This window comes from Quercus lobata, chromosome 6, assembly GCF_001633185.2.
Source record: "Quercus lobata isolate SW786 chromosome 6, ValleyOak3.0 Primary Assembly, whole genome shotgun sequence".
Taxonomy (NCBI): domain Eukaryota; kingdom Viridiplantae; phylum Streptophyta; class Magnoliopsida; order Fagales; family Fagaceae; genus Quercus; species Quercus lobata.
Genome location: NC_044909.1, coordinates 922,535 through 947,905, shown reverse-complemented (window position 1 = coordinate 947,905; position 25,371 = coordinate 922,535). Strand labels below are relative to the sequence as shown.

At 33.0% G+C, this 25,371-nt stretch overlaps 1 protein-coding gene across 1 annotated transcript; it reads left to right on the top strand.

The window, feature by feature from the left end:
* Positions 1 to 15,353: 15,353 nt before the first annotated feature.
* Positions 15,354 to 25,315, top strand: LOC115994839 (dymeclin). Its single transcript, XM_031119123.1, has 18 exons — positions 15,354 to 15,923; positions 16,136 to 16,375; positions 17,651 to 17,714; positions 17,920 to 18,049; positions 18,146 to 18,290; positions 18,534 to 18,782; positions 18,859 to 18,943; positions 21,237 to 21,339; positions 21,630 to 21,755; positions 21,826 to 21,939; positions 22,529 to 22,647; positions 22,756 to 22,843; positions 22,935 to 23,027; positions 23,132 to 23,221; positions 23,418 to 23,537; positions 23,649 to 23,740; positions 24,018 to 24,075; positions 25,033 to 25,315. The coding sequence occupies exons 1-18, from the start codon at positions 15,728 to 15,730 to the stop codon at positions 25,111 to 25,113; spliced, it is 2,193 nt and encodes a 730-aa protein (XP_030974983.1). The 5' UTR covers positions 15,354 to 15,727; the 3' UTR covers positions 25,114 to 25,315.
* The last annotated feature ends 56 nt before the right edge of the window (positions 25,316 to 25,371 follow it).

The following is a 25,371-nucleotide window of genomic DNA, read 5'->3' as shown; positions in this document are numbered from 1 at the left end:
TAGAAGATATCTCATATGTAAGATATTTACCATCTTCCTTTTACAATATTTGAGTCTCATATATTTGTAGAGTCACATATTTTGAAAGGAAAAAATATATATATATTATATATGAGATATATTATATATGAGATAACTATTGCCTAATTACATATTTTGAAAAGAAAAAATATATATATATATATATTATATATGAGATAACTATTGCCTAATTACTAAATAGGAGAATGTACCTCATGCTTCAGATATTTGTATTCTTCCTTTTATGATGTGTCTCATACATTTGTAGAGTCACACACATTAAGATAAGGAATGCATATATCTTATGCAAGAGATAATTATTTCCTAATTACTAAATAGGAGAGGGTATCTCGTATATTAAATATATGCATTTTTTCTCTTACAATGTGTGGGTTTCATATAATTATAAAGTCACATGTTTGGAAAAGGAAAGCGTATATATCTTATGTATGAGATAAATATTGCCTACCCAGAGAATCAATATTTGTGCTGTTTTTATTTGTTGCTCCAATGAGCTAGGTGTCGTAGAAGTCCTCCCTAGCTATCTAATCTCACTATCCATTTTCTTCTTTGTTGTTTATTTAGGTATTGATTGCAAAATCCATGATAAATTCGATATGGAACGCCAATTCATTTACAGTTTGTAGAATGTTCTCCAATGGAGTAAGCAGAAACAATGCCATTCAACCATTGCTTGTTTTATGGAATTATCCACAATTTAATATCATTTAGGTTCCTTTGACCATCATGTCTATTTGTCTCCTTTCTCTCTTTTTTCCTAAAATAATAATTATTTTTTTGCTGGTGGTGATTAGTATGTTCGAATTGCTTGCTATCTTGATTTGTCATTCTTGTTCTCAATATAGATTAATTACTTTTTTTTTTTTTTTGGAGGGTGAATATAGATTAATTACTTGATTACATATGATATGACACTCAAATAACAGATTATAATTACTTCTATGCAAGCGATTTGTTAAGAGTATTACCCGTACTAAATTGTATTGGTATTACCTGTATTACACGTGTACAGTACTTATTACCATTACAGGTGTTATTCGTGCTTTCTATTTATATTATCTATATAAATGGGACAAAAGATTTCCATTTATATTAATATTACACCAGTAATTTTCTAAAGCTTCACTATGTATGCTTCGTCTTATTTCCTATATATAAGCCTTTAGTATGTATATATGTTGCAAAAATATAAGTAAATGTTAAAGACGTAGTCATTTATGCTTTATACATCACATGGATATAAGCCACCATAATCAAACCATATTAATCTTTATTCTTTAATGTGTTTCCTTTTCACTCCTTCCCTTTTTTTTTTCTTTTTTTTTGTCTATATTAGTTCTTGTAACTTTGTTATGGAGCAATCCTATGATTTGATATCATGAAAAACTACTATTAATTAATAATTACTACTCCAAAAAGTTTATACTATTAGAAATTTTAATTTAATAATTATTCTAACATTATCTCTTTATTTATTTATTATTTATTATTTATTGATTTATTTATTATTATAAACTTTTCAATGAGCATAACGTAAACTTATAGAAATGAATATTTAAATATGTAGTCATTTGAACTTTGCATGCAATAAATATAATGTTGTAATATAGTAGGATATTATTATTTAAGGTATATTCTCATAAATAAGTAACTATGATTTTGTAGAATACAAAGGACTATCATAATTTGTATTACAATATAGTTTTAGGGTTACCATATTAAACCTAATATATTCTTATATATACCATATATTGAGTTACTTATAAGACACGTACAATTTGTAATAATAATGATATAGTCGTCAAAAATATCTTTCTCTATGATCATTGGTTGTTAAGCCAAACCATGTTAATTCTTATTTCACTTAATCTTGTATTTCTTTTACTCAAAATCCAACAATTACTATTCTAATATGATATTAAAACCAAAATCTTTGCTCTTCATCAACCTTCATTTTTTTGTCACTTTTACTGCCAACATCAAAGCCCACACCCAAGCTCTAGGTCCATGAAAATCCCATCTAAATCTAGACTTTTCGGATTTGTATTTGTCCATCCCTTTAGAATTGTCGTTCAAGAGTTGTATGTCTTTAAGCATTGTGTCAATCCCAATTATGTGATTCATTGTGGTTACACACATATCGTTTCTTGCTCTGAAGACACCTCATGTGTCTCAAATGCACATAGAGCCCTCGCATGTCTGTTTTATCTTAGAGATGCATTGATTTTCCTTAATATTTGAATTCCATAGATTCTTGCTCCACACTTTACATGTGTTGGAGACGTGCCATATTAATTTCTACCGTTGTGTAGAGTCTCTATATTCAAGTGTTTTCTACATGTTTTTCTTTACCTAAGCAATATAAAATAAACACTCTTTAAGATTGTTTTTGCACATATTTGGCAAGACGGAGTCTTTTACATGTATCATGCGTTTCACAAACATCTTCATATTCGACGATGATCGTTTCTTCAAGCATTTCTTGGTGCTTCCCGGTTAATTCAACTATGATTTTGTATAATATTGTGGGTTAGCATAGTTATATCTAGTGTAGTTTTGAAGTTAGTATACTAAACCGAATGTATTTTTATATATACCTTTTATTAGTTTTCTTGTAACATACAATTCAAAATAATAAAAATATATTGGTCAAAATTTTTTTGTTGTATAGGTAAGCCGTCTCCCTCTGTCCTTTTTTTTTTTCATTCACTCACAATGATATCACATTTATTATGTGGTTTTCTTTTTCTTGAATTAGTTTGTATAATAGCAGGAAATCAACCTCTCTGAAAGAGGGTTAAAGCTACGTATGAACTACTTCTATTAAAATACACAAAGCTTTCAAATAATCAAATAGGATATCGATTTGACGAGATCTTTATGAGGATGAAAGTAGATAAGTACGCAGGCTAGAGTTGTCAACTTGAGGAGGGTTGGTTTGAAAGTTGAAACGGTACATTAAAACCATAGGCGCTCGGACGACACGTTTCAGATCATGCGGAAATTTTTGTCTCAGCTGACGGTTTTGTCGGTAATATTTTACTTTCTTTTTTTGCACTTTACGCTTTTCTAATAATGCAAAAATCACTTTTCTAATAACCAGTTTCCTGAAGGTTGTGGATTATGGATTGCTGGGTCTCGATCAGCAAAATGATTAAAAGCAAATTTTAATTAGTTGCGTTTCAAAACACGTTGTAGAGAAGTCGCTAGAAGTGTTTGGACTTTATTAAGTGCGTGTTTTTTATGTAATATAAAATCATTATTCTCGTGAGCTGTGTAGGATTATTAATTTTGTGTTTATCAACCTTCACAATCTAGGACATTCCGGGGGTCACAATGGACTCAAAAAGTGTTGACAGCGTTAATTTCTATTTTGAAAAGACCCAGTGACCAGCCAATTAGTGACAAATTAGGGTTACAACTTACACCGATGGAGAGAGAGAACCTAATTCCAGTGTGAACGTGTAAATTTATCCCCACTTGAGTCTATCTATCTGAATATTTTATACATTTGTACGACAGCTGAACTAACTAATGGTTTCTGTACATGTATCCCTTTTAGTTAAATTGTCAACTTAAGCCATGAAAGATATTCAAGTGTTTCAAAATAGTTTATTAAAAAAAAAAGAAAATCGTCCAACACTCTATGGGTTAGTTTGGATTGAGCTTATTTTTGCTGAAACTGAAAACTGAAACTGAAAATACTGTAGCAAAATAATTTTTAAATATGTGAATAGTATCGTGGGATCCATTTTTAATGAAAAAGTTGATAAAAAGTAAAATTTGTGGGTCCGTAAACAGTGCACGAATGCACTGTTCACAGTTAATTTAGTCCAAATGTGCGGTTAAAGTAAAAAAAAAAAAAAAAAAAAAATTTCAGAAAACGCAGCTTGGATTCAGCGAAAAACGCTGAATCCAAACGGCCTCTTAGTATCACTTGTTTGCGGTTGGGACCAACGACACAGCATAACACAAATGGAGCATATTATTGTGCTTAAAGAAGGTTTGGTAATCTTTTTCACCTTTTTATGGGCAAAAGAGAAAAGGTGGAATAATAGCTTCCTTTAAGTCGCATAGATTTTCATGGTGCTACTGTCACAGTCACCCTGCCTGAAATTGAGTTAAATGGCATATATATATAGAATGCTGCAATGTCTGCTCATCAGCTGAACCGATAAGGTTGCACATGCTGTGCTTGAGCATTGTGTAAATATCTGCCAGAGTTTTTTCTTTCCATTGTGTAAAAAAAAAAAAACTTGTACTCGAGCCAGTAACTTAAAAATTTTATTTAGTCTTACAAACTATGTTTTTTTTTGCTGGGTAGTTAGTCTTACAATCTATCAAAAAAGAAGTTAGGCTTACAAACTAATCTGTGAGAGAGAGAGAGAGAGACCTTTTAATTCCCTTAAACTCTTCTCTTTGTATAATAAAAAGAATAATTAAAAAGAAGAATGTTATAGTTATTATCAATTTTACTAAAAAATAAAAATAAAAAAAATAAAACTTAGAAACATAATAATGAATGTGGTAATTAGTGCAGCATACAACAACAACAAAGTCTTTTTTCAAAAATTTGGGATCGGCTATAGATTTTTGATAAATTAGATTAATGTCAACATAATAAATATAATTTTTAAAATACTTTTGGCATGTTGTGTTTAAAATTTGACACTTTATAAGACTAATGTAATAAAATTTCTAATATTTCTAATATCACTAAACATTTTGATTAAAAAAAACTTATTATTTAATTTATTTTCAATATAACATCAATTACATCTATTATAATGTCAACTTGCAAACTTTTTATATTAAAATTTGATAATATAACTTAAGCATTATCTTGTATAAATAGTTGTAATGTAAATTTAACAGTCAACTAATTAAGGCAAAGTTGTAATGTAAAATTTTAAATAATAATTTTTCATATTTGTATTCATAAATATTGTGGATTTCAGTTAACTCAATTAATAAAATCTAATAGTTGAATAAGAAATCTCTACTTATACTAAAAAAATTAAGTTTAATAATAAATAGCACAATCATTACAAACAATCGTCATAGGTTTAAATCCTATAAAAAAATAAAAAATAAAAAAAAATAAAAAGAAAATGTCGGTGTTCTACTTCTGCGTGTGGAATCATTTATACCTCCCCACAAAGTAGGCAAATGATTTAAATGTAGCAAATGGGCTGCTTGCATTATCATAGGAACCTTTTGAAGCGCAGCTGGACTAGGAAGACAAATTAGGATGAGCCCAATTGAATCCTATGAACCCAAGTTTAGATGTAAGACTGGCCCAACCATTTAATCAGCTGCAGGTCCAAGCTCAACAAAGTGAGTTGAAAACGTAATCAATATCAATAAGTTTATTTACAGTATCAAATTTCACAATTTGTTGAAGTAATCGACTGCAAGTAGTGGGTTCATGTAAAAATAGTTATGAATCACTTCAAAAAGTTTTGAAATTGAATATTAAATAAGGTTTGTTAATTGTTACTAGATTTATTGAATTGGCATCGGCTAATATTATAGTTACAAATTAGAAACTTAACAACATTATTTACATTTGTCACTTTGAAATGTAAGTCAAATAGTGTAAACAACACTAAAGTAGATTCTCAAAAAAAAAAAAAAAAAAAAAAAAAAAAAAAAAAAAAAAAAAAAAAACACTAAAGTAGGACTCTTCCGCATCAGTCATTTCTTCTTTCGTAAACTTCTGCACTATTCATTTATAAGCTTGTTAAATTTTCTTTCCAGCAACAGGGACTTAATTGTATTTATTTTCGGTTTATTTATCTTGAAGATCAGGGCAACAATTCAAGATCATTGATTGAGTAACCAAATGAATGTATAGAATATTTTCTTAAGAATATTAAATTCTTGCAATGTTTACTTGAATATATTAAATTCGTGCAAAGTTTTATAATTTTCAAAGGCCCATTAGCATTGCAACAAAGACTAGGAGTTGAATTTTGTCTCCATCTCATCATCTGAGTTAAGAACATTGAGTCTTAGGGAGAATAATCTGAGTCATGGCCCAACTTTTGAAACCTTTCACCATCTTTCTCCAACCAAAAACCCAATATACCAAATCAATTTGGCCAAAACAATTGAAAAATTCAGCTATAAGCTTAAAAATAATTTGTCTTGTACCAAATGTGGAGGTGATTGGTGAGTAAGGTTGGGAGTAACGGTGGGGTTGGAAAACGATATGAATTTTTGTTCTTTATATGTATATAGTCCAACCTTTGATCAAAGAGGTTGAATAAAATGTTCCTTATTAAATTAGCATATTCTTCATTTTCCACTGGATTATGTACATTGATATATTTAAAAAATGTCAGTTAAATTAGCATTATCAAATTAAAAATAATAATTGAGATTTTCCCCTGGATTATGTACATTGATATATTAAAAAAATGTCAGTTAAATCAGCATTATCAAATTAAAAATAATAATTGAGATGGTTGATAGTGAGCTTTCCAAAGTCCAACAGCCCATAAAAAGGGCTAAAAAGGACCCAGCATTAGATCAGCCTCAAAGTCTTATCTCTATCCACCGACAGCCCAACTCCAATCTCAATCCACTCGGAAAGGCTACTCTGTCCCGCGAAGTATCCAAAAATTTTGAATCGCTCAGCTATGCCCTTCATCAAGCTTTCTTCCTAGACTGTCAAAATGGCACCATAGCACTATTTATCGAAATATATATTAATTTATCATTGTTTCAAAAATACGTAGGGATCTACCACTTTTTGAGTACTCGAGTTCTGCAAAATCAAGTACCCAAAAAATGGTAGATCCCTACATATTTCCGAAACAGTGGTAGATTGATATATATTTTGGTAAACAATAGTATTGGGCCATTTTGGCCATTTATAAACACCATGAATTTGGTTTTATATATATATAAATATATATATATATAATTTTAATTGTGGCATTTTGTGTCTTTTGCTCTCTCTCTCTCTCTCATTAATTTCATAGGTAGAGCTTTCTCTCTCCAAAAAAAATCATAGGTAGGAGTACAACATTAACAAAAAAAAAAAAAAAGTACAAAGTTTGATAAAACCCATAAAACCATTAAATAGTAGAATAGAATATTGTATAAGAACATTAGGATTATGAATACATCAAAAGGCACGTATATGTAGAAGTTAATTTCTCTTTTTTGTTATTTTTTATAGGCTCTTTGTTGCTGTTTTTTAATAGACTAGATTCCCTTTTAACTTGATTTAAATGGTTTTGAATATGGTAAAAAAAATTTTGAGTAAACAGTAATACTTATTAGAACACACACGAAAATAGTAATAATAGTATTTTGAACCGGGTTTATAATACATTACATAACCAAAGAACAACTACAAAAGGACCTAATTTTTGTAGTTGTAGATTGGGGTTATAAACGACACTAGACACACACAATCAATGTGGGATAAACATCCTTATTTTTTTTGAGTAAATAGTAATACTTATTAGAACACATACGAAAATAGTAATAATAGTATTTTAAACTGGGTTTATAATACATTACATAACCAGAGTACAACTACAAAATGGCCTAACATTTGTAGTTGTAGACTGAGATTATAAACAGTGGACACTAGACACTAGAGCCTAACCTTTAATTAGTTTCTCTATTCATTGGCAACATATTATATGAGAACTTCTAAAATCATCACCTAAAAGAAGGGAAAATGTTATTTACACAATAATTTTATACAAAATTTCATGTATATAATTAATATTATATGTCCTTTTTTTTTCCTATAAATTTTATGATTATTATGATATAATTATAAAGAATATATCTTAGTAACTAAGCAAATAGAACGCACAAAACGTGTGAAATCCGTGTAAACAAAGAGTTGTCATTAGGAAGATAAAGCAAGTTGCACAGGATGGTGGGAAGACCTTAAATTTATTGGCAAAGGCTGAGGATAAGCCCTGCCAAGGACAATGAATCTTTTATGTTGGAACTGTCGTGGGCTTGGGAACCCATAGACAAAGCAAGAGCTTGGTGATATGATTCGGGCACAAGATCCCTCAGTCGTGGTCTTAACCGAAACATGGCTTGATAAAGCTAGGCTAGAAATAATCAAGGTTCGATATAAATTTGGTGGTTTGGTGGAGGTGTCAAGAGAAAATAGAGGAGGTGGAGTGGCTGTCTTGTGGAAAAAGGAGTGTGATTTTACTATGGATTCATATTCCCCTAACCACATAGACGCCATGGTGAATAAAGGAAAAGAAGATGAATGGAGATTTACAGGATTCTATGGCGAACCAGACACGAATATTCGTCATGAATCATAGGCTAAGTTAAGATGATTGAAGAATAAGCATTCACTCCCGTGGGTGTGTGCAGGGGACTTCAACGAAATTGCAAAGGCACATGAGAAACTTGGAGGAAGGCCAAGACTAGTAAGACAAATGGAAGCATTTAGAGAGGTTCTTGATGAGTGTGGGTTCAAAGACTTGGGTTTTGTTGGGGGCAAATACACGTGGTTCAGAGGCCAAGGTGATAACAACACAATATGGGAAAGGCTTGATAGGGCAATAGCTACTGTGGAGTGGATTGAGATGTTCCTAGCCACAAAGGTGTTACATTTGGGGTGTGGGTCTTTAGATCATTAGCCTATACTCATTCTGTCGAAGGGTATTCCAAGGAGATGAAGAAAACCATGGAGATTCGAGCAAATGTGGTTGGAGGATCCGAGGTGTAAAGAAGTGGTTGCTTTGGCTTGGGAGAGATCTGTTGGTGGGAGCCCAATTGATCAAGTGGAAGGGAAGATTAAAGAGTGTCAGGCAAAGCTTAAACAATGGAGTTGTATACACTTTGGGAACATTACTCGGGCTTTAAAAAAAAAAAAGGAGCAACTAAGAAGGGCTGAGGAGGAGGCAATTAGGAGTGGGTCAATGGATAGAGTAAACAGATTGAAATGGGAGATTAATGGATTGTTGATAAAAGAAGAAAAAATGTGGAAGCAAAGGTTAAGGGCATTGTGGTTACATGAGGGGGACCAAAATACACATTTCTTTCATAACCAAGCTTCACACAAATTTAGGAGGAACCGGATTGAAGAATTACAGAATGGTGAAGGCGTGATGTGCTCGGATGAGGAGGAGATTGCATAGATCCTAGTCATCCATTATCAAGAGCTCTTCCATTCGGCCAATCCCTCTAATTTGGAGTATGTTCTAGAAGCAATTCCCACATTAATCACACCGGATTTGAATGAGATGTTAATGGCAGAATTTGTGAGGGATGAAGTGGATGAAGCTCTGAAACAAATGGACTTGTTGAAAGCTCTAAGACCTGACGGACTACCTCCACTTTTCTTCCAACAATTATGGGCAACCACTGGGGAGGATGTCTCGCAAACAGTCATTAATTGTCTAAATACAACTTCTATTCCATCCACAATAAGCCGTACTTTTTATAACTTTAATTCCAAAAGTCAAGAAACCATCTAGAATTTTAGATTTTCGCCCTATTGCTTTGTGTAATATTATTTATAAATTGGTTTCAAAAGTTGTTGCTAATAGACTCAAAAAAGTTTTACCTTACATTATCTCTGACTCACAAAGTGCCTTTCAGTCAAATAAGGCTATTTCAGATAACATTTTGGTGGCCTTTGAGATGTTACATCAGATGAAGAATCAAAAATAAAAAAATGCAGATTTTATGACTCTGAAGCTGGATATGAGCAAGGCATACGATAGAGTGGAGTGGAAGTTCCTGATTGAAGTCATGAGAAATATGGGTTTTTGTGAAACATGGATAGTCATTATCTTTCAATGCATCAGCACAGTCTCTTACTCTATTATGGTAAATGATGAGCCGAAAGGAGATATTTATCCTACACGGGGAATCAGACAAGGAGATCCACTCTCCCCTTATCTCTTTCTCTTATGTTCTGAAGGATTGAATAGAATGCTTCAAAAGGCAGCAAGGGAAAACTTAATAAGAGACTACTTATTATGCAAGAATGGACCTCGGATTACCCACTTATTCTTTGCAGATAACAATTTGCTATTTTGCCGGGCAAGAATGGAGGACTTACAGGTCATTCAACACATTCTTGGTAGGTATGAGCAAGCATCAGGACAACAAATCAATCGAACCAAGACTACATTGTTTTTCAGCAAAGCTGTAGTCGAAGAGAAGAAAAGGGAGATTTTAAACTTCCTTGGAGTACCGAAGATCAAGAAATATGAAAAATACCTTGGCTTGCCAGTAGTTGTGGGGAGGAAAAAAAAGGCAAGCCTGAATTACATCAAAGAAAGAGTGTGGACAAAATTACAAGGATGAAAGGAAAAGCTTTTGTCACAAGCAGGTAGAGAGGTGTTGTTAAAAGCGGTGGTCCAAGCTATCCCAAATTTTGCAATGAGTTGTTTCATGTTGCCGGTGGGACTTTGTAATGATATTGAGATGCTAATAAGAAAGTTTTGGTGGGGAGAGTGGGGTGGTCAAAGGAGAATTCATTGGAAAAATTGGAAAACATTATGTAAGCCAAAATATGATGGAGGTATGGGTTTCAAAGATTTGGCTAAGTTTAACAAAGCTATGTTGGCGAAACAAGTATGGAGGTTGCTAACTGACAAAACATCCTTGTTCTATAAGGTGTTTAGCACGAAAAACTTCCCATTTGGTTCTGATTTTGACGCAAAGAGTTCTAAAGGATCCTATGTGTGGCGAAGCATTCTCAAAGCAAGACCGCTGGTGAAAGAAGGGATGCTTTGGAGGATTGGGGATGGAAGTAAAGTCCGTGTTTTTCATGACAATTGGATTCCAGGAGTATTTCCTTTGAAGGCAACAGCTCAAAACCTGGAGTTTGTTGATGATAGTACAGTGTCTAGCCTCATTGATTTGGAGACAGGGGGGTGGAATGGGCAGCTAATAGATCAGTTAATTTCCCCTTGGCTGGCTCAGCGTATAAAAGCCATTCCACTTTGTCAGACATTGCAAGAAGATTGCATTGTCTGGCCAAGGAGCAAGGATGGCAATTATTCGGTGAAGACAGGGTATTAGGTACTTGAAAAAATAGAAAGAAGAGAGGAAGCATCAGGTTCAAATTAGGCAACTCAGAGGAGTTTTTGGAAGGGTATTTGGAAGTTAAATATTCCAAACAAAGTACGAACCTTCTGTTGGCGAGCATGCACGGATTCATTACCAACAATGAAGAATTTGCATCTCAGGAAAGTTATGGCCTCTCCATTATGCACCGCATGTGGTAAGTCAGAAGAGACAAAGATCCACGCTTTATGGGAGTGCGAGAAAACACAGATCAGCTGGGGTTCGGAGTTTAATGGGCGGCGAAACCTTCACCACCGTCCTTGCTCTGTCTCGGACCTGATGTGCAAAGTAAAACACAAAGTAAAAAGTTTGGAGAAATTCTCAATCTTGGCTTGGTTTATTTGGTGCAGGAGGAATAAAAGTCATTTCTATGAACCTTGTCTTGCGCCTGAGAAATTGTTTGAAGCTACATCAAAATCACTTGCTGAATTCCAGGTGAAGAAGGCCGAAAGTGTACCAAAATAGAAACCAGCAATTTTGAAATGGCATCCACCATCGATAGATACCTATAAAATAAATTATGATGGCACCGTCTTTACTGAGTCAAATGAAGTCGGGCTAGGAATTATGGTGAGGAATGAAAAGGGGGAGGTAATGGCGTCACTAGAAGAAAAGATTGGGATGCCATTGGGAGGAGTCGAAGTGATTGAGGCCATGGCAACAAGGAGGGCAATTTTGTTAGCCGTGGAGTTGGGATTCTAGCAGTGCATTATTGAAGGTGATTCAGAAATTGTGTTCAAGACTTTAACTTAAGATGTTTCTAAACGTTCTTGTATTGGTCACATAATAAAAGATTGTAAGTCTATAATGGTTTCGCTACGAACATGTTCTTTCTCTCATGTTAGGCGGCAAGGAAATGAGGTTGTCCATGCTTTAGCTAGACGAGCAAAGAATTCTTACCCTCTCTTGGTGTGGATGGAAGCTGTCCCACCAAATATTTATTTTTTATTTCACATTGATGTAATTCCTTAATCTTTAATAAAATTTTATGCAGTTTTTGCTTCTCAAAAAAAAAAAAAAGTTTTTCCTTTTTCGAGAAACATTAATGACATAAAAAATTGTTTACAGAAATTCTTTTGCTACAGCTTTACTCTCTCTTTTATTGGTAAGTTAGAAAGTCTAAACGCGGCTGCTTATTTACAAAGCAAGTAATGGTTGTAAATGACAACAAAACTAGGATTCCCTTTCTAGCTAGTTGAAAGTTGATATTGCTTAGAAATTCTATTCTCTCTTTAGCAAATTCTAATTCTTATTGATGATTGCAATATTTTATTTTTAACAGTTTTACTGTAACAAGATCAAACGTGCTTTTAGATAAGTGTCAACATTTTGCGATGATGCATATGAGTGCAGAAGGTAAATGGTAGAAAACCAGCATTAATGGTAAAAATAAGGTGTGAACAAACTCTAAAAATTTTGTTGTCCAGTCTTATTTTCTTCTTGTAGTTAAATCTTTTGTCGACTTTGATGTATAATGTATTGAAGGTGTTAACCAGAACTGTTTCTGTTCTTTCAACTTCTTAATTTTATCCATTCTCAAAAAAAAAAAAAAAAATCTTAATTTTATTAATTTCATTTTATTTACCAAACAAAAATAATCCCAAGAATTTGCTTGATTTAAACATATGAAAAATAGTAAAATAACAAAACACCAAATTAATGCCACATCTATAGAAAGTAGAGCTGTAAATAGATTTTGCGATAAAGAGATTTTATTAAAAAGGGTTTTTTTTTTTTTTTTTTTTTTTTTTTTTTTTGTAACAAAATATTTCGAAGTTGTTACATCCAATTAGTAATGAAATTAATAAAGAGCTTTTAGATGTGAAAAGTGAAAAAAAAAATGACATAATAAAAGTGCTTTGTATTTTTATATTGGTTTATGATTAATTTAATTAACGATCAATGTTTATTTAATAATTATTATTATTTATAGTTAATATTAGTCTATATAATCATTGTTGTTGTTGTTATTGTTATTATTATCATTATTTTTAGGTTTTTTTTTTTTTTTTGAAAATTAGGTTTTCATTCTTGAAATTAATGGACATTAAGCGTTATTTTGAAAAACAAGTATCCGTATTTGTGAAAAAAAGAGATTTATGATTCATTTAAGAGGGGAAAAGGAGTGGAAATGAAGAATGTTTAAAAGTATGCACTTTCAATCTCTTATTTGTAAATTTAAGTTGGAGGGACTGACATTATCACAAAAAAAGATATATATATATATATATATATATATGAGGGAATGACCTGAGTAATAGAAACTCTTATTCCTAACTTTCCCTAAAAATTATATCACTCAAAAGTACGAGGAATTAGACCGAATGAAATGTTTTGTAATTTTTCTCACTTTTTTTTTTTTTGGTCTCATTTTACTCATTTCACATTTAGGCTCTCTCTCTCTCTCTCTCTCATCAGTTTCTTGTTGTGGCTTAGCACTCTTATTTGTCTTTAGCTTTGCCTACTTATGTAATTTTATGTATCTATTTGTTCTGTTCTCCCAAACAAAACCTTAAAACCCCTAAACTATGAGCCAACCAGCACAACAAACGTACAAAGGTATGATGGCCATGCCATTGGTTTTTAATGCCTATTTTTGTTTTTGTTTTTTACTTTCTTTTCTATTGGCCGGCTGGAGGTGGTTGGTCAAATTCTCATGGGATGACATTTTATTTTTTATTTCTTTCCATGAATATATTTATATATATATATACACACATATATTCAAATTGGTCTATTAAATCTCCCTGGTCACTGGTGACAAAAACGTAGTGCAGGTTTTTATTTTTAATTTTTTTTAAGGGTAAAATACTATAAAATCGACTCTATTTATTTCAAGTAGAATAGAGATGAACTGGGGTAGGGTTGTCAGTTGTGTATAAAAAAGCTTTTAAAATCATCCATACCAAATTCTTTCATGTGAAGTCTGTGGAGAAATGTTTTTTTTTTTTCCACTTGACATTTTGGAGTGATATTATGATATTACAAATTATATAATATAAATATTACAAATTGATATGTTAACTTGTTAAACAAAACAAAAATACAACTAACAAATTATTTATTAAGTATATTTTTTATTGTGCATATTTTAAAATTTATTGACATGTTAATTTGTTTTTTTTTTTTTTTTTTTGAGGAGATATTGACGTGTTAGTTTGTAAAGTTAACAATGTTTTAATATTTTTGGGGGGCATAACTAACATGTTAATTAGTTTTTAAAGTAACTTTAACATTTACCTTCTAAAATTGTTTAAGCTAATAACGTCATTGGCTGATGATCTATAATTTATTAAACAGGGTATGCTTGATTGAAACTCATACTTTTTTCTTTTTCATTTTTTGAGAAAAAAAAAAAAAAAAAAAAAAAAACTCATACTTTTGTTATTGCTCAAGCGCACTTGAAGTTTTAATAAATTTAAAAATGTTTAGTGTATGTACTATGTAACATGTATTCTTGAGTTTTTCTCCTCCTAGCAAATTCAATTCCTCCTTTCTGTTTGCCTCAATATTTGAGAAGTAGAAGTTTTATGTTCAATTTTTAATAATATATGATTACTTATTAAAAATATTCAAACAAAATCACCAAAACGAGACCTTTACTATAAAAGAGAATGAATTATACATTAAGTTCATCTTGGATAATTGCATATTTCTCATAACTAAGTATATAACTATATGATTCTTAAAAAAAAAAAAAAAAGTATATAACTATATATTTTTTTTCCAAAAAAGTATATAATTATATCAAATATATACATTAATGAATACACACACTCCTTTTTCTCATATGATAGTATAATGGATTTAATTTTTTTTTTTACTACTTTCCCCTATCATTTTTTTTCCTAAATAACACTTTCATTCTAATTATAAAAGTCATTTGCACAAAAAAAAAAAAAAAAAGACTTTTATAAATATAGGTATAGAGATTTTCCCGTCATACCAATCATCTTTATTTTACGCTGTATTCTATTAATTTTAATTATTTTATGATTTGGATTTTATTTTTTTGGATTTAGTAGAATAAAAAAATGCCACAATATTTAATATTTTAAATAAAGTTACAATTTGTAAGAGTTTATATTTATAAAATAAAATTTGAATTAAAAAAAGAAAAAGAAAAAAAAGAATGAAATGGACAAGAGTTTTGACATGGTGAGGAGAGAGATATTGAAGTGAAGGACAAATTGGTCTAAATCGTGGCATAATTAGGGACGGACGATCATATCCATATCGTGCCCGACACAAAAATTACTCAAAAAAAAGTCCTCTTCCATTCCTCCTCCTCCCCTCAACACTGTGTAATTCTAAAGTCTCCTTTATAAACCTTCATTCCCAAGCTCTCTCTTCTATCTTTTTTTAAATTAAAAAAAAAAAAACTCTCTCTCTCATATACACACAGAATTTCATTTTCAGTCTCTGTCAAAGCCAACCGATCCAAACTCTCTGAACCTCTTATCTTTCTCTCTCCGTGTGTGTAAATAATGCCATAAACGCCATTCAATTCCGAGTCGGAGATCAGAGACTGGAACAGAGTGCACACAGAGTGCGAGCGGAGTTAAAATTCAAAGGAATTGATTTTGGTTATAGTGACTGTCTTTGAATGGGGGCCGTGCCGTCAACACCTCGCGGCAGCGGTAGCAGCGAGCGTCCGCCAGACACGGCGGAGTACCTCATCGGAACCTTCGTCGCCGAGAAATCCTTCCCTATCTCCTCCGATTTCTGGAACAAACTCCTCCAGCTCCCTCTCAATCTTCACTGGCCCTCTCACCGTGTCAACCACGCTTGCCAACTCTTCGGTCTGTCTCATTTCTTCTCTTTAATTTTGCTTTCATAGCGTTTACGTATTCCTCAATTGTTCATTACTCTCACTGTTACCTTAGAATTTCATGCCTAATGTGTTAGCTATATATGACATTGTGTTTTTGTGTGTTGTGAATCTATGAATTAACGGAATTCACTGATTTATGTGCTATTTTGATTTGTGTGTATGTGTTTTTGGTCTGTGCAGCACAAAACAATTCATACACAAGGCATCTTGCAAAGATTTTGATCCACCTCTCATGGTGTTTACAAGAGTGTATATCGACATCTGATGCTTCCAATGATGTATATGACAAGGCTGTGAATGCCATCTACATCTCCTCGGTTTTCTTAAAATACTTAATCGAAAATGCGAAAGAAGGCAACCTTGAGGAGTTGTATTTGTCTCTAGATGAAAACGAACCTATTCCAAAGGATTTTGTCCTAGGTAATTGTATTGTAATTCACTCTTATATTTTATTTATTAGTTATTATGTAATTGCTAGTGTTAACAGTGACCTTGAGCTCAATTGGCACCTCCTCCCTTATAAGAATTAGCTTATGAGAATTCAGTGAGGGGGAGTATTGTTCTTTTGATCCTAGTTGGTTGGTAGTTAAGATGTTTGTATATTAATATATATTGTCACACCCCAACTCTTCACTGGCATGATGATATTGTACACTTTGTTCACAAAGACCTCACAGTTTTGTTTAGGGAGAAGGCCTCATGCCAATTAGAGTTCAAGGCCCCTCCATATAAGGCTTAGGACCTCCCCCTACCTAGGCAATGTGGTCAAGATTTGGTTCTCCCTCACCTCACCCCACTTAAGAGGTCTGTTGGCCTTTTGGGTCCCCACGATCTACCCACTTAAAAGGCAAAACGTCTCTGTGTGGGACCTATCCACCTTTCCGTCTCGAAGGCGTCGGCTCTGATACCATAGTCACCCCAACTCTTCATTGGCATATTATTTTCAGCTTTGGTCTGGCATAATATTTTCTGCTTTGTTCACAAAGACTTCAGCTTTGTTTCTCCCTTGAGGCTTGGTGTCACAAGGGGGAAACAAAACCGTGAGGTCATTGTGAACAAAGTGGACAATATCATGCCTATGTAGAGTTGGGGTGTGACATATATAATTATATATCCTTATCCATTTTGGTGGCACTATTAATGAGAGAGAGAGATAGAACTTTTCGTTCTCAATTTCAGTGTGCTGTGGCCTAAAGAATAGCCTTCCCAAGAAGAACAGTTGGCCGTGTGACATCATAGTGTTTTCTTTTTGAATCTCATTTGTTTTCCTTTTTTGGGGTTTTGAAATGTCATTGGGGGATTTTTGGTGAGCCGGAGTGGCAAATTGTTGAAAAAAAAAGCTGCTTTTCTATTCCTTTCCTCTGGGTTTGATGGCTATAATTTTCAGCCCTTGACAAAGAAGCAAAAAAGGACCTCAAGTCTAATGAATGTTTGAAGGAAACTTTGGACTGTGACGACCTTACTACATGATAGATCTTGGTTTACTTGAACATATCCCCTCATTTGGGTTGGTACTTTCCTAGCTTTTTTGGTGATTGGCACATGTCTTCTGGATAGGCTTTGTTTTATCATTTATGTTCTTCGGTGTTTTGGTTTGAGCCTTATCTGTGTAGTTTAGCTGCTTTTTTGATGGCTGTGTTTTTAGCTCTCAGTAAAAAGCGTTATCGGCCTCACATTAGTGTTTTTTATATGCAGATGAAAACATTGAGAATCTGGTTATGCATAGTATGCTTAGCTTTATCAGCTCAGTGGATGTGAGGTACATGTTAGGCCTCTCTTCTGGTTTGTGATTGTTGATAATATATTCTTTGTTACTTTTTTCTTTTTTTTTTACTCTTTGTTCACTATCGTGAACCCTATGTATTTTTCCTGCTATTCCATCTTCAATAATATTTTTTCTTACCTATCCCAAAAAAGATAATATATTCTTTGTTACCCTGATTATTTGATTATTTTTTCGCAAGTTCCAAGACTTACCTCCTACATTTGGAGCTGCTTAATTTCATGCTGATTGCAATGTCGACTCAGCTTCTTTGTGGGCCATCTCCAGGACCAAAAGATGTGAACCCATTCATTGATGCAGCAATGGTTCAGGTTGCAAGATTAAACTTTGGCTTTATGAGTTCACTTCAAATCTTCAGATCTTTTAAATTTGTTTTTAGTGTCTTAGATTGCCACTCCAATTTTCAGGAAAGCTCTTTGGTTAGTTTGGTTGTGCGGAAACTGCTGCTCAATTACATCACACGACCTGGTGTCCCCTTAGGAAGTGCATCTTATTCCATATTTTCTGAAGGAAGTCAACCTAGTGTTCTGCAAAGAGTTGGTTCTGCAGCTGGTATGTCAGCTCATATTCTGTCTATTTTGCTCCTATGTGCTTTCACTGGGTGTGTTATTGGTAACAGACGAAATTGCATTATGTTATGCTTTGCCATCCACCAATTGTCCTAATGATTCACATCTTATGCTTCTTTAGAATGTTATTAAGCTCTTTTCAGAAATGCAAGATAGCTTTTTGACAATGCTCAACTTACATAATTTACTGAAGCTTCTGTGGATGTTGTATTCTTTTTCCCTGCAGCAAATATTGTCTTGTTGCCATTCAGTTATTTGGTCAGCTCAAGTGGTGGAGGCTCAAGAAGTCCACTGTCAGACTGCAGTCTCCTTGTGCTTCTTGTTCTCATTCATTTTCATAAATGTGTTGTGAACAATGAGTCCATGACAGATAGAAGTATTGATAATGCTACTTCAGATTCTCTTCTGAAAGAAAATACATATTTTTCTGACAACCCTTACTGCAAGGCCTTGCAAAATGCAACAGATTTTGAATGTAAGATGCTACCTCTCATTATTATTATTTTTTGAATGCCAAGGTTGGCGTTGGTAAATCAGTGCCCTGCTTGCAGTTGACCGTATAGATGTTGAGGGGAATGCACATAGTGGTCCGCTTGTGAGGTTACCTTTTGCTGCTCTGTTCGATACTCTTGGCATGTGAGTATGAATTTTTTGTTTTGTATCAGTATTTAAAGTTTACACTTTTACTTAAGTTATTTGATCATGTGAGGGCACATTGATTCTACTCTCTAGGATTTATTTTTGGATTGAAATTGGATGCAAGCTTTGCTATATAAGTTTCACTTGTTTCTATATGTTAAGATTTAGATGATATAGCATGCAGTATGATAAAAAGGGAATATTCTTACATTTGAATGTGGTGTACTGTGATGCACCTATCATTTAGGCTGATCAGCTGAGTATATTTGACTAAATTAGATCAATTTCCTTTGTTTTCTTTATTAGTACTTATTACTAAATGAATGTTTAATTATATTTTACCCTGTGCAATATGTCTGCCGATCTATTTGATTTGTCTTTTATGCTTAGCAATTAGCAATGTAATTCAGCATTCTTCTTGGTTTTAGTAATCATCCCTATCTTATTAGTAATTTAAACTCTTTTACGCGTCCGTTTGGGATTCGCTTATTTTGTTGAAATTGAAAACTTTTTGTTGAAAGTACTATAGATAAAGCTAAAAATTAGCTGAAATAGTACGGGGGAACTCTTGAATAATACCAAAAAGTGTAGTGGAACTCTTGAATAGTAACAAAAATAATTCATGCCAAATGCACACTATATCCTTGTTTTCCTGCATCTAGGGGGTCAAAATTTTAAGTATGAGTATTTTTTATAGGGTCAAAGCCAAACATATGAGATCCAGGGTTCAGGAAGGAACGAGGATTTCTTCTTTGGGCCAAAGAATTAACCAAAAAAATTTCACTATTCAAGAATGAGAAACAAATTAAGATTAAAATCTAAATTAATAGGTGAAAAAAAAAAACCATTATTATTAACTAAATACGACAAAAGAAAAGACACAAAAAATTGTTTATCAATACATTTAATCACGTTGATCAACATGATAATCCCATATTTGTGGACAAAATCTGGGATCATGCTTCAACAAACTAATATCAATCTCATTGATTTCAGTTTTTTGAGATTTTTTATGAAGATTTTTTTAGAAATTGGGATATCAATTTTAGAGGTTGCCAATGCTTCATCAGCAACATTGACTTGTTTTATTTTCATTTTTTATTTAATTCGAAAATGTCAAATATCGTAGTTGGCTTTGCCATAATTTACAAATGGAATAAAAGTCATATTAATGGAAAATTATTAGGTTTTCCTAGAATACGGCGACATGGTGCTCCCTCCTCTCATATTCATAGTGGATTTCACCATGAATATAATTAGTTTGAACCCCCATGAATGAAGAGGAGGGAGCATCATTTCACCATATTATGAGAGTAGGAATAATTAATCCATATTAATTATCTAGTTAACATTCAATATCCTTTTTAGTAAAAAGCCAATTAGTATTTCCAAGTAAAAATAAATGGAGAAACACCCAAACACAATCAAAACAGCATTATAACATAGATATTGAGACAGTTTTATGTCCAAAATTCTTTTAAGTAAAAAGCCAAGAGCCTTGTAACTCAATTGGCAACTTCTGATGTTTCTAACGGAAATGTCTAGGGTTCAAATCCCCACTCCTAACTATCGAATTATCAAAAATATCCTTTCAAATAAAAAAACCAATTTGTAATTACCAAGTAAAAATAATAAAAAACAACGTTGCACCCAAACAAAATAACATACGTAGATATTGAGACAAATTTATGTGCAATATTTGAAAATTCGAAACTATTCAAGCTCAGCCTTTTGTTCTATAATATATCCAATATTCTTCGAACGAAACAACAAAAAAACTTGTTTAATTTATTAGCATCTAGAAGGGTAAACTATGTTTTTTATTTATTTTTTACTTGGCTGCTTTTACTGCTAGTAGTACCTGGATATATTGTGGCCATAACAATGAAGCTCAAATTATTTGGTACGTGCCAATGAGCTCTAGTTCAATTGCTACCTCCTTTGCTGATAAGTTCTAGGTGGAGGGTGAGGTTTTGGAATCAAGATTCACTAGGTGTGTGTGGTTTACCAATAAAAAAAAACGATTAAGTAGTTACTGGATGAAAGGAAAAATGTGTCATAACTTGTAGGGATAAGAATTTTGTTGTATGTGTTGTAATGAGTTACACGTTTCACTGCATTTTGGTAGCTCCTAAGAGTCATATTGGCTCTCTCCCCCCCCCCCCCCCTCCCCCTTTCCTTTTGGGGCTATATACTAACTGACTGAAAGTATAACAATGATAATCGTCTCTCTATCTCTATAATAATTTAGCTCCTGCATCACCCTCCTTCCTTTTTCCTTTCGGTGCAGGTGCTTGGCTGATGAGTCTGCTGTCCTATTGCTTTATTCATTGCTGCAGGGAAACTCTAACTTTTTGGAGTATGTTTTGGTGCGAACTGATTTGGATACATTGGTATGAAGCAGCAGCTTATGTTTTTTCTTTTTAGTCATTATGAAATAAAGAATGCCATATATCTATTGTATATAATTGGTGCAAAAATCTTATTGTAAAAATAGTTTTGTGACTTTGAATTTCTTGAAACATCAATTTAAGATATACCATATGTGTAATTTTCTCATCATTGAGCACAATTAATTTCTTAAATTGTTTTAATCAAGCAAGCTGGTGCATATTAACTACCAATGTGGCATAGCTGCACCACAGCCCAATTCTGATCTGTGTTTTTGCTATGAAATTAACAGTTGATGCCCATTTTGGAAGCTTTATATAATGCTCCTAGGAGGTCAGCTAATCAAATCTACATGTTGCTGATTATACTTCTGATACTAAGCCAGGATTCTTCCTTCAATGCAAGCATTCATAAGATGGTAAGAATTACATCTGTTTGCCGTTTGAATTTTACATTAAGATTGTATTTGACATAGATTGTGCGGACAGATACTGCCTGGTGTTCCATGGTACAAAGAACGCCTCCTTCATCAGACATCCCTCGGTTCCCTGATGGTCATTATTCTCATAAGGACTGTGCAATATAATCTGTCTAAGTTACGGGTATGACTTCATTGAACCATCGTAATTTTCTGCATATGTTCTACATTTATGGTTACTTTGTTGAAATTTTTATGCAAAAGTGCTATAGCATGCTGCTATCTAACTTGAAAATTGATGATGCCAATTATGATAAATTCCTTTTATAAAAATTTCCGCCATTTAAAGCCTCAGATCTTCCGATGAATTTTAATTTCTTTATTGTGAAAATGTAATATATCAACAGCCCATTCCACCCAACCTATCTTTGTTGGTCAGTGGTCTTTAAACCAAACACCCACCCCTAAAAATAAGGGTTGATGGGTTCAGTACCTTAATGGTGTGTGTGTTTTTTTGTTTTACTTACCTTTTCTTAAAGGTAAAGGTGAAAATAAATAACCGCTGATATATGTAAAGGTAAAGGTGAAAATAGATAACCACTGATATATGTCAGTTAATTGACAATTTGATGTTTCACAAAAGTAGCTGAAAATATAGCTTTTCATTGATGATTTTCTTATGAGCATTACGTTAAGATTTTGTTGATACGCAGGATACCTACTTTTAGCAAATTCTTACCGTTATCATTTTTATTAAATGCTTAAATGTACAGGATGTTTATCTCCACACAACTTGTTTGGCAACATTGGCAAACATGGCACCTCATGTCCACCGTTTAAGTGCATATGCATCACAGAGGCTGGTCAGCCTTTTCTTTATGCTCTCACGCAAGTAGGTCACCCATGTTCATTTTATTTTTTCCAACCTTTATATCTTGTTGCTTCATATTCATGCATAATGATCCTGTACTTGTTGCCCCTAATGTAACACTGTATTTAGGTATAACAAATTGGCAGAGCTAAGAGAGAACAAGGTGCAACTAGCCAAAAGCAACTCAATAGAAGGAAACAGTCTCTCAGACGATGTGGTCTGAAACACTTACAACTCACAATTTATGCTATTTGGATGGCACCCCTCTTTATATTTTACATCGCTAATTTAGATTATTTTTGTTGCAGTCAACTGAGTTGCATATATACACCGACTTCCTGAGACTTGTTCTTGAAATTTTAAATGCAATTCTGTCATATGCCTTGCCACGGAATCCTGAGGTATCATCTTTTGGTTTAGAAAGGATTTAAGTGACATAGATTTTTTTTCTTTAATTTCTCATTATCGCCTTTCATGTTTTCTGAATATCTATGAAATTGGGCAGGTTGTATATGCAATAATGCATAGGCAGGAGGTCTTTCAGCCATTCAAGAATCATCCACGCTTCAATGAACTGCTTGAAAACATTTATACTGTATGCTCCAGAGTCTTTATTATAAATTCTTTTTTTTTTTTTTTTTTTTTTTTTTTTCTTTTGCTTAGCAATTCTGCAAATTGTTATAGGCAAGGTTAGGTGGCTGCTAAATTATATGTAAGAGTCTCTATATATCTGATTCATACTATGTGTTTTGTGTGTGTTTGACTTCTATGGTCTCTTTGGTCTTTTGTAGGTATTAGATTTTTTTAATAGTCGCATGGATGCCCAAAGAATGGATGGTGAATGGTCGGTAGAGAAAGTACTACAAGTCATTATTATTAACTGCCGATCTTGGCGGGGTGATGGGTTGAAGGTAGAAGAAATGGAAAAAAAATCATAAAATAAGTAGTCCACTTTACATTGTGAATATTCTCTAGAGGATTAATATTCATTGTTTTCACGGTCTACTATTTTGATCTGTCAGATGTTTACGCAATTACGCTTCACTTATGAACAAGAGTCTCATCCTGAAGAGTTCTTTATTCCATATGTGTGGCAGCTAGTCTTATCCCGATGGTATTGTTCTTGCATTCCCCTTTCTCCTCAAGTATTATTTTATAGAACTCTACTCAACCAAAGCCAATGTCCCACTAATTTGCATTAGCTGAATTATCATGTTGGTTTTGAGCTTCTTAACCTTATGTGAATAATCATCACTGAGGTCATATCACATTGCTGATAAATTGAAGGTCACTTGCCTATTTTAATGATTTTTTTTTCTCCATTTGTCTGTGATATGCAGTTCCTATATGTATTACTGATTTCTTTGTTTTTTCTGATCCCCTTTATTCAGTGGATTCAGCTTCAATTCAGGAGCCATAAATTTGTTTCCAATTGATCCACCTGTAGAAGTAAGTATGTGATACATTTTATGAAGAAGATGCTTGATCAATCATAGCTAATCTAATAAAATACTTTCTTTTTTATGTGTTGGGTGAATGTATACATGTGTGTGTATGTAATATCATATTTTTGTTAAGTCGTTACTTCTTAATATAATTTTGGACATGGGCAGGACACTCTCTCCCCTGATTGCACTCCTGCCCTCAAATTGACTGTCCACTTTTCAACAATCACTTTCTCCTTCTCAACCACTCTGTATTTTTGGTTTTGTTTTCCTCTCTTGCTTGAAATTGTGAACTTTCCAAGCTTCCGAAGAAAGGAGGGAGGGAGGGTCCAAATAGTACTTATTAATAAGAATGAGGCTGTTGAGTCGCATGTTTATGGAGTTGTGGTTTGGTTGTGCACCTTTCTTAAATCAAGCTATTCAATTTCTGGTGAATTTCATGTAATACTGGTATTAAAACCAAACAGATCTTTCCGATTCAAGGTGAAAAAATACTAAAACATTATTTGTCCAGAGATTGTGCCTATTACTCATTTCATTATTCTTCTTTTCCATTATGGGGGCGTTAAACTGCCACAAAAGATGTATTTCTTGCCAGTCATATCTGATAAAATGCTCTTTATCTCCTAACCTTATATCATTAGAAGCTTCAAGTATAAGTGCAAAGAATTTTTTTCCCTCTTATTTTCTGATGCAGCATTTGTACCAGTTGGCACTTGCCTCCAAAGCATGTACCTCGAGCTATTAGTTATTTCTGTGAAACTTGTTAAATTAGTTTAGTCCAACCTTGCAGTTTTTAGTCATTAATTATTGACTAATGCTTTATGTCTGGTATTGCTGGTATTTAATGCATTATGTCTAACCAGTTGTTGCTGTGATTTATTTTCTTTAATGTAAGCTAATTTATTTCCTTCACTAATCAAGTGATTATAATTTCCAATAACACAATTCTTGGTTGCAGAAACAAGACACGGATGGAGGGGTAACCCATAAGCACCACAATGGTGACTTGAACATGCATGGACTTCTCCTTGATCCATGATGGGTGCAGCGCATAATGTTACAACTAGAGAGATCTATGTTCTTGGTGCATATGTAAATATATGAAAGAGTAAATGTATTCTTCTAATTCTTTCTGTTCATATGTTTGCTACACTGTAGAGTCCTTCCCATACATAAACTTGAAATATTCAATGTAATGAATAAGAGACGATGCTCAATTCCATTTTTATGCCATAATTTTCCTAGAAAAGCCACAACTTTACCATGTTCAGTAATTAATTTGGGTTGTCCTTTTATA

Coding starts and splice junctions, on each gene's coding strand:
- LOC115994839 (XM_031119123.1), top strand. CDS start 15,728: ATGGGGGCCGTGCCGTCAACACCTCGCGGCAGCGGTAGCAGCGAGCGT. Junction 18,783..18,858: donor AAATGCAACAGATTTTGAAT/GTAAGATGCTAC, acceptor CCCTGCTTGCAG/TTGACCGTATAGATGTTGAG. Junction 18,944..21,236: donor CTGTTCGATACTCTTGGCAT/GTGAGTATGAAT, acceptor CTTTCGGTGCAG/GTGCTTGGCTGATGAGTCTG.